We start from the raw sequence: 10,634 nt of genomic DNA on the forward strand, positions 1-10,634 counted from the left end.
AAAAGCAATATGGTTGTTAGATCAAATGCTTGAGGATAGATGGAGGTGGTGAATACACCTCACATACATTTGAGGACTTCTTGAGATAGAATGGCATTAGAAGGTAGCTTTCATGCAGGTACACACCTTAGCAAAATGGTGTTGTTGAGAGGAAAAATAGGGTCATTGGTGATGTGGCTAGGGGAATTCTAAATGAGAAGAGCATGCCGAAATTTTATTGGACAGAAGCATGGCATCTTGATCTTGCTTTTCTGCAAGGATGTTAGGCTACCCAAGGTAACTAGTCTCTACTATAGTTCCCCTTCTCTAAGCATTGAGCGTAATGGAAGTTGAGTGTATAATTAAGACGATGCCTTTCCCTAAAGACATGCTTAGCTTACTCATAGTGATCAAGGATGGGACTCTCACAAATCTTTCACCAAGAATCTTAATGCTTCCTTCACATCACACTTCTCTCTCTTCATCACTTCACTCACATCGGCCGGTATCATCTCCACACCCTTCTCTTCCCATAGCAGCTTGCATCTCTTTGAACATCTTGTGTTCCTGAACATTCAAATAATTGCAGTAAGAGAGGTGGATGTGAATGTCCATCCTTCGTGATCATAGCGATTCTGGGTCTAGTTTCTCTATGTGGTTGGTGGTGAAGACGAAGATGCGCTTGCTCCCATAGCATGACCACAATCCATCTGTGAAGTTGAGTAGGCCACATAGGGCTACCTTGTTGCTCTGGTCATTCTCTGAGCTACCATTAGGGTTAGAAGGCTTTCCTTCTTCTTTAGACCTCTTGGGTTTCTTCTTCCTCTCAGATAAATTCTGCAAGGCTATGGACGTGTTCTTGGGCAGGGTCAGGTTCACACTACGCCTCTGGTGCCTTACCACTAATTTTGATGGCTCTCCCCCCACAAGTGGTATTACAAGGCCCATATCCTTCTCCACGACTTCCCACTTTAGCCTCATCAGTTCCATAATTAAGGTGCAAGAATTCTCATGCTAGTTGTTCTATGCAACACCAAAGTCCAAGTGACATAGGCTACCTAAAGAAGTTACAAGGTATGCTCGCGTGCACCCAAGAAGTTGAGAGCAAATTACGCCAACAATCAATGGCCACTAGCTTCTTTGTTCCATCGGAGCTCAGTTGCAGTAGCAGAAGAAAAATAAGTGTGAGTAGGCCTTATCTATAAAGGTGGTGCCAGGAGCTCTAGTTTTTGCCCGTTGCCCTTTGCCCTTTGCCTGTGATATGTTAGATGGGCTTCTTTCCTGAGAACAGTCGAGCTCCTTAAGGTGACTATAGTGCTGCGTCGTCACATGACTTCCAATCAACAAGGGCAGCTTTGGCAGCCATGTCATTGAGGTGGAGTTGAACCGCAACATAGAGCTCGTTTGGGTTGGCCCGGTCGTACTCTAAAGTTGAGGTATTTTGTGAAGAAGGCAGAGGGAGCGAACAAAGGTGATGGTGAGCTCATGTGGAAGAAAGGCGTTGGCGAGGCCTTCGACGAAGGCTAGGAAGGCAAAGATGGCTCCAAGAGAAGACCATGCTTTCTCCATAACTGTGCACTGCTGACGCACAGGCTTCTTTTTTATCGTCCCCCCCGATTGCCTTGTGCGTGAAGGAATCAAGGCATAATTAATGAATATTTTTTGTTGTTTTGAACTCAGGACGATTAATCCTGTGCGCACGGGGATGGGCTAGCCAAGATGGTCTTTCTGCCGTTTGGCAGAAAGTTTTCGGGTGAATTTTTTACACATCTTTTTTTAGAGTCTACCGCGTGGCCTCTTCTCTGGAAGATCCTGGTTCACACCTTGGTTCCAAACAGTGTGTGAAACATTGTTCAAGATTGGTGAGGGGACCAAATTGGTGACATCCCCTCCGTCTTATTTGCTTGCTTTTGTGCAAGGGTGTTAAGCTACCCAAGGTAAAAATTTGACCGACGTATCATAGATTCAAAGCCCTACTTTGGCTTATATATTGATAAAGATTTAAAAAAACAATAACCTTCTATGATATAAATAATGGAAAAACAAGAGTATTGTTTACTCTGCAAATATCTAATCGTCCAGATTCTAGTTAGCTCTTGGGCTCAGATAGTTAAACATTTATCTAGGGTTTTTGAGCAAACGGTTCCTTGATGGGCAGGGATCGTATTAGCCCATACACCCTTGGAAACAACAAAAATGCATGTATGCTCTTGGGCAAGACTCAACCCATGAATGATAATGAATGCATATAAGTACTAAGGATATGAGCTACGGATCCCCTCATAAACAGGGACCGTGTTTGCTCACAACCCTTTGTCACATCATAGCCCTACACCATAAGTCACAACATAACAACACAGAATTAAAACAAACAAAATAAAGCGTGTAATGCCTTCATGCAACAAGCTTAAGCTACAGATAGATTTTATGCAAAGTCCTGCAAACACACACGAAAGCTTTCATGCAACTAGTTGCTAGATACATCCAGAACGCTGAAAATGGAAGACACCATCATTAGAGCCTCATAAAGAGGGACCGCATTTGCTCACAGTGAGACCATGGCCCATAATAGCCTTCATGCGATAAGCTATAGCGGCACAACCTTCATGTAATGTCTTAAAAGCACACATTACAACATCCATCCAAATAGACTCAACCATGAAAACAAAAGACATCAATCATCAATGCCTCAGAAACAAGGACCTCTGACCTTGTTTACTCACGGGTGAGCATCATCCTACACCAAAAACTTGCAAAGAAAAATAATAATAACAAAACAAATCTCATAATATGCCTTCACACAATAAGCTAGAGCTTTCATGCAACGTCCTTAACCACCTAAACCAATAAAAATAGAAGATGACAATATATACCACATGTCCAAGCAATTTTATTTTAGGATTAGAGAATCCCCATACCCGATTCACAACGGCAAGCCAACCAATAGGTGCGCCCAGGGTTCCCTCATGAGGAAGGCAGCCCCATGCTCTATTTACAACAACAAGCCAACCAGCAGGTGGGCCAAGCGGCCCAAACCACGGATAGAGTCATGGACCATGAAAGAACGAATGCAGGCTCACCTGGCCAGTGCACCATGAAAGGAGAGGCACTGCGCAACAGACAAACCATGGAAGGAGGCAGCAGGCGGACCACCGACGCTTCGCAGAGCTGCGGACTCCAAAGGTTAGGGCGCTAAAGGTAGCAAGAAGAGAGCGCAGGCGGACCACCGATGCTTCGCAGAGCTGCAGACTCCAAAGGTTTGGGCGCTAAAGGCAGCAAGAAGAGAGCGCGCTGCATGACTCACAGCTCAACAGACCAACCATGGAAGGAGGCAGCAGGCGGACCACGGCCGATGCTTCGCAGAGCTGCAGAACTCCAAAGGTTAGGGCGCTAAAGGCAGCAAGAAGAGAGCGCGCTGCATGACTCACAGCCCTCAGCCAGCCTCCCCCCCCCCCAATGCTAAACTTGAATTAATTTTAGTACAAAGACGTTAAGAACACCGGACCACAGGTTACGCTCATACAGACGTATAAGATGCCAGCTGGGAACATCCATTTCAAATATTCACAGCAAAGGTACCTTGGAAACTATAATACATTAAAATTTCTGTCATACCTTTGATACGATCTGCAATATTTGATGCAGCATATTTTACCTTGGTCTTTGATTTCCTTACTGTACAAAATCTGCAATATTTGATGCAGCATATTTCACCTTGGTCTTTCATTTCCTTACTGTACAAACAAAGCCTAGCTAAATATACTACGAAACGCTCCACATCGATGGTAATTAATTACCAATTAAAGGAGTAATTCAACCCAACACAAGAATTGGATGACCAACTGAAGAGGCTGAAGGGGTCAACATTAGAGTGAATAACAGCAGCTGTTGGATCCTCATCATCTGATCTTTCATCTGATAAAGGGTTTCTTGCAGCTGCAAACGTGAGAGAGGAATCAGGGATGATCTCGGCCTCTAAGCGGGCAAAATAATCTTCATTTCGAGTACGTTTATCAGAGCTAATGATATGACAATCTAAATCCACATGCTGACTTGTATCGGATTTGGCAGTAGCGTCTTGCAGCATACTGGATGCTGTTTTGATATCGAAACCATACAAATGATCATCCTTATCAACGGATGTTTCATTGATAGCTGGGCTATTGTCTGGCGCAGCCAGCATGAACGTTGCACTTGAAGTAGCTGTTGATTTCTTGTGTGAAATACTATTGGAGCTTTTTTGTGCTAGCCATGCATGATTATGGTCCGAAGTGTAGGTGATCACTAGCATAGTAGGGTCTAATCGACTTCTCTCCACTTGCTTTCTTGCTGTACAACCCTTGGAACTGCTACACCTATAGTAGCCTCTGCAATTTAAAAAAAACATGAAAAATTAATCAAACGCAAATTAAATATTACAAATGAAAACTGCGGAAAATCAGAATGAAAGTAAATGGTAACGCTCTTCTTCATGAATATTGAACGATGGTAATGCAGCTAATTATCAGACTATGGATTAGGTCTGCATACAGCTTGTTACTCTCCGAAGCAGGCTTAATGTCGTTATTCATGATCGGAGACGTTCAGATTCAAACTAATTCACATTAAAACATTTTTCTTACCAGATCATAAACCTTACGGACTACAAAATTTCACACGTAACTTATTCACAACTAAAATGCCTTAAATTTTGCAAGTACCAAAGCTATCTCAGAAGAAAAGTTTCCATTGCATTCTCACGAAAAACTGTTGAGATTGTGATGACGCGTCGGCCAAGTTTTGCACAACTATGCCAAAAAAAAAGGGTACAGTCACGTTCAAGCTGGCCAAGATGCGATAATTAGCCATGGCCATGTTAACAACCTTCGTAAGAAAAGGCTCTAAGAAAATATTTGTTATGGATTAAGAGAGAGAGGGAAAAAAAAGAAGAATCTTTCAAGTCCATCCTATTGTATGGAGTTTGCAAGTTTTTGTTGACACTGGGGCAGCCGGGGTCCTGTTGCACAAATTGCCCAGCCTTGTACACTTCTAGCCACGTAAGTAGACTGCCCACTTTTGTAACCCTTCTTTACATTGTTGGGGTTTATGTTAAATTTCGAGGTACCACGATACCTGGCACCCACGGGCCCCAGCCCAGGCGGTCACCTAGCCGTGACCTCTCGGTCTAGACCGTGGTGCAAAAGAGCTATAAACAGATGTCCATATGTCTGTGCATTTGCTAGGATTTGAACCTATGTCCTTGTCAAGGGAGACAAAACATCTATCCACTACACCGCACACACACTCATGATATGCACACATGTCCATAACATATTATGGACACATGTCCACAGATGGGCCCCCGTCACTAGCCATTGACTAGGTGACTGGGCTCGCGGGCTTGTATCATAGCAAATAAGGTATTGTATGGCTTGTAGCTTATCAACATTACACCTTAAAAGAAAAGAAGGTTTGGTTCAAGTACCTTTTGTACTAACAAGATTTTCCCACGGCCAAGTTAACAAGGGGTTGCAAGTTGCAAAAGAAATAAATATGTGCAAAGCATTTGCATGCCATGATTCCAAGCTCGCATCATACTAATTGCAATGGGAAAGTTTTAGAAGAAAAAACTCAGTTGTGCCTAGGAATGCTTAGCCAATATTCTTAAATGTTGTGGCCAGTGGGAAGATCCACTAAGAGAGAATGACAAACACACAACATGGGGGACTTAGTATGTTATATCATGACGTTAGACTATCCATGGATACATCATCCAACGATCTTACACTTGTTAGACTAAATATCCTTCAATATGAGCACTGGTCTTGAAAGTAGAGGTCAGGATTGTCATGCATCTACAATTCTCGAGCTAAGGGGGAGGACTTGCGCGGCTAAGTTTACGTCCTGCCCAAGAAGTACTCTTCTGGTAGGTGAGTGGGAGGCAGCCATTACTTGTGGCAACGTCGACGTGGTATCAGCGTGGATAGTGCAGTGAGAAGAGAGGAGCCACTATATGCGCTGGCCGGCAAGAACAAGACCCGCTTTGGTGATTTTGGGGGGGATTCTCTGAATTATATACTGTATTGTGCCCGTGTGAAGTTGTTGTTAGGTATCCTTTTTCTCTCTGTCCTTGGTTCTGTAGCCTATAAGTTGGTAAAAGGAGTTCCAATCTCTAAAAGGGGTTTCTCACGGCAAGAGAGTGAAAGGTGTTCACTCTTAGATTGGACTTGGCCACTTGTGAAGTTGTTGTTAGGTATCCTTTTTCTCTCTGTCCTTGGTTCTGTAGCCTATAAGTTGGTAAAAGGAGTTCCAATCTCTAAAAGGGGTTTCTCACGGCAAGAGAGTGAAAGGTGTTCACTCTTAGATTGGACTTGGCCACTTGTGATGCTTGTCACGTCACTCTTTTTATTGCCTTAACCATTTGACGTACTTCAGAAATATTCTACTCTCAATTTAGAGTTTATTATCAGATATTCTACTCTCGGTTGGGTTTACTATCTCACAATATAGTGCACAAATATGTCTGGGTTGAAACTTGACTCTCCTTCTTTCATACAACGCACAACTATGGTGGTAGCTTCATTGTTAATCAGTAAGTTTTTTTTTCCCCATTGGAAAGGGATAAGTGTATTTATTAGTTAAATAATAGCAGCTGCCAACAGGAAGCTAATATATAATATATACAATCATCCCTGTGGTGGGATGAACATTACATGTATCAACATCATCCAAAGATGATACCGTAACTCCCTCTACAGCAAATTATGAGAAAATAAACAATCATTTAATAGCTGCAACAATGGGTTACTGGAGAGATCAGGGCTTCCTGGCCACATGGGATGCTGGGTAAAGATATAAGCCGTGCTGTTGAATGCAAGTTCACTTTGTCTTGTAGCGGACAACTGTGTTGATTAGCTCGAACTATGTAGGTCAGTATCGGTGCTTGGTGGTCCACTGTGCATGTTAACTTGAAAATATTATTATTGTTTCCATAACACCTATGTATGAAGCTAACCTGTCGACTAAGCAATGCTCAATAAGTTACCATTATTAGATATTCAACATCACATAAAAATATTATCTTTATGTACAAAGAGATTTTAAATAATGGTTGAAAGATCGGGTGTTTGAATAAAAGAAAATTTTAGTGCCATAAAGAATGAAGATTAAGTTGACATCAATTTATCACAACCCCTCGTGTCTGTCTTCTAATTGTGTCTTCTAATTGTGGCCTGATTGTTCAGCAATCAGTATTTTTGGGAGGTGAATATTATATATTCCTTTATATCAATGTTTCACTTGGTACTGCTTGAATCAGTTGATTTCCTTAAGGTTTGAAAAATCATGAGAGCTGAATGTACCTGGGAAAAGGTGAGCCTTTGATGGGTTTTTGTCCATATTTTCTCCAAGCCCATGAATCCGAGTGAAGGCATTCTCCCGTGGATTTATTATTAGTGACTCCAGTTGTTACCGGGACACAAATAATTCGTTTCTGTTGTGCTTTTCTGCAAACCACAATTAAAAAAGGAAAGTTTTAGTTATAACAGATCAGCACACGAGCGCATATAGGAGTTAATTCACGAAACAAAAATAGTACGCGAGCTTTGCATAATCAATATAATTAATTACCCTAAAAATTTTAGAAAATACTATGTTAATAAGTAGACTCACTTTTTCTTTGAGCTGTTATCATTGCACACTAGACTGGGCAGAATCATCCTGTTTTGTTCTTCATTAATCGCTCTAGGCTCTATTATAAGATGATGATTGGGCAATGAGAACTTGGAATCTTCATTTTCTAATTTATAGGAAATAAGGGTTTGGTTGGTATCCCGTGGTGGTGAAGAAATATGCTGTGTCTCCTCGTCTTCGATAATTGCTCTCCTAACTTCATCCTGATTTGAGTCCATGTTTTTATCCAGGCTGCTTGCACTGATTGCAGTTTTACCCTCCTCTTTCACTACGTATGGGACTGCAGTAGCATATAGATTTTGCAGGGCTTGGTATGATGGGTAAGGCGACACATGTGTGTCCAGGCTGGAGACATGCAGGTAGTTATATTCTTGATCATCACTCTGATCATGCAATGGCTTGTAGATAGTGGCGTAATCTAATTGCATATTTAGGTGATTTATCATGTTGTTGGGAGGAAATAAGTACTGAGGGGTAGCGGCTGCAGTATAGTGTAGAAGTGAATTAGAGGGGGTTGTAGAAGCACTAGTAGTTGTAATATTAGAACAAGGTGAAAGAAGGTGAGAAGCTTCTACGGCAGTAAGATCGAGAGACCAATTGTTGGGTGCAGTACACGAGATAGGTTGGTGAGGAGGACCTGGATGGTCATCTCCGATATAGCTGTGATCCATAAGAAGCTGGATAGTGTAAAAAGTCAGATAGACAGAAATTAGGTCGAAAGAAAAGGGTTTGGCGTTTCTGGTTGCTTGGGATTGAGAGTGTGTGTGTACTGTTGTTGTGTGGGGGGATGTGTGTGTGTGTGTGAGAGAGAGAGAGAGAGAGAGAGAGAGAGAGAGAGATTACACGAGAAGGAGGGGGGGGGGGGTTGTATGTGTGTCACTCTGTGTGTGTGTGAGAGAGAGAGAGAGATTGAGAGAGCGATTACACTGATAAGAAGGAGAAAAGAAATAGTATCAACTTGAACCGCGAGAGAGAAGGCACTTCTAGAGAGCGAAAGAGCGGGGCGGATCATCTACAATAGAGAGAGAGAGAGAGAGAGAGAGAGAGAGAGAACGAAAGAGAGAAATCTCGAATTTCTGGGATAGATTGACAGAAAACAAAACACGATCAGCTTTGTGTGGAAGGGGAAAGGGGCCTGATCAGGAGTGAGCAGTATTAAAGCGCACGGTGCATGATGGGGGAGACAGAGACTTGAGAGGCACGGCGCTGACTTTGGATTGCACCTAGACAACTTGAGCATGGATCGGTTTTACCTTTTTAACCTTCTGGAACCGACGTAGACGTCATTGCACCTAAACAACTTGAGCATGGACTAGCAAAAGCCTCGGTTTTCACTTTTTAACCTTGTGGAACCGACGTAGACATCATTATTATTTGTGACATTTTATGTATCATTATATTATAGCACACGCGGCCGGATCGAAAATGCGCGTACGACAGCGCATGCATGGCATGTGCATTGTGCATGCTTATACTGTGAGTCGTGACAGGGACGCATAAAAGTGTTCCTCTAGGTTTTGGCTTTTAAAACATGTATATTAAAAACTCTCAAACTGTTTGTAGGTTAAAATATAATAATTAAGACTCTCAACGTGATGGTAAAGGAGGAGGTTTATTGCTCTACGGCACCCTCAAAATTTTGATGAACATTGGGCACCCTTCAAAACTGCCCTTCCAAACGGACACAAAGAGGTTAAAGCCAAGCATATTTTTTCAAAACTGCCCTTCCAAACCGACACAAAGAGGTTAAAGCCAAGCATATTTTTGCAACTCACAATTACACATGACTAATGGTGGCCAGCTCCTTAGCACTTTTAGACCCACAATAGCTCATCTAACAATCAAAACCCAACTATCTCTCTTTCTAAATCTTTCTTACTTTAAAAGCCAATGGAAGTTAGGCATGTAGGCATGTTTGCAGTTATCGACTTGAGAGGCCACATCACCCTAAGCGAACCTTAGCTCACCCAAGTCCTTCATCTCAAACCTCTGCTTTAAAAGCATCTTGACATTATGTATGTTAGTATCACTATCACCAATGATAATCAAGTTATCCACATAAATGACCACAACATGATCCCTCTGTCTATCTTTTAAGACCATATTAGGAAGTTTGGAAAAATCCCCGTACTTTGGAAATTCCAAATGGTTGCACTTTTGAATCAACTTATAAGAGTATACCTTGAGCACACCAACTCTAAATTTACCAAAGATTGTATATTTAGAGCATACACGTTGTGTGGTGGCTGGGCGATGGCCTCTATAACACCACCAACAGACACACAAACAAGAATATGTAAGAGTATCAGAACTTAGGGGCTTTAGGATCCCAGCTCAAATGACAACAGTCATCTCATGCTCTATCCCTTGACCTCATAGGCACCTCTACACCTTGCTGTCCGACTTGACCACTACCTCCAACTGTCCTCCTCCATCAGACCTAACCACCAAGACTTCACACCTTTTGCTCAAAAGCCTCAGTCGACCATAGCTGACCTAAATCTTTCTCTGCTACCCTAGAGAGATCTGGTACCAAGTGTTACCCGAAACAGACACTAACCGATGACCCAGACCAAAAACCGTCTGCCAATATCAAAACACCTCAAAGACTTGCTTCAAAACTCCATAGCACACATTAGCATCCTTTAGCTGAGACCAGAACTAACTTTAACTGATGCAAAAATGATAGAAACTCGTCTCCAAAATCTTCCTTTAAATGAGTCTTTCTGGATCCTCTGTGATCCTCCTGCTTCAGCAAACCTTGCAGTCACTATCCCACCCATCTCTTGCCTGACTCCCTTCTACTCCCCTGCTAACAAAAAAACACTGGGAAAACTCTCTCAAAAGCCTGACACAGAAATGAACAAATTTTGCCCGTAGTTTAGAACAGATGTCTGTAGTAGAATCACGTCCGCCTGTCCTCTAGAATATCCTCCAGTGGTGGCAACTAACTATAAACGCTTGATCTCAGTCATCTTGAAACT

General features: G+C 42.3%; 1 protein-coding gene across 1 annotated transcript; it reads right to left on the reverse strand.

The window, feature by feature from the left end:
* Positions 1-3,564: 3,564 nt before the first annotated feature.
* Positions 3,565-8,715, reverse strand: LOC147625563 (uncharacterized). The gene is made up of 3 exons (XM_086817071.1): positions 7,630-8,715; positions 7,320-7,463; positions 3,565-4,346 (listed from the first exon to the last, which is right to left on the reverse strand). The coding sequence occupies exons 1-3, from the start codon at positions 8,319-8,321 to the stop codon at positions 3,773-3,775; spliced, it is 1,410 nt and encodes a 469-aa protein (XP_086673197.1). The 5' UTR covers positions 8,322-8,715; the 3' UTR covers positions 3,565-3,772.
* Positions 8,716-10,634: the final 1,919 nt, after the last annotated feature.

Source organism: Cibotium barometz, chromosome 23 (genome assembly GCF_041138505.1).
Source record: "Cibotium barometz isolate CiBa-2024 chromosome 23, ASM4113850v1, whole genome shotgun sequence".
NCBI classification, from domain to species: domain Eukaryota; kingdom Viridiplantae; phylum Streptophyta; class Polypodiopsida; order Cyatheales; family Cibotiaceae; genus Cibotium; species Cibotium barometz.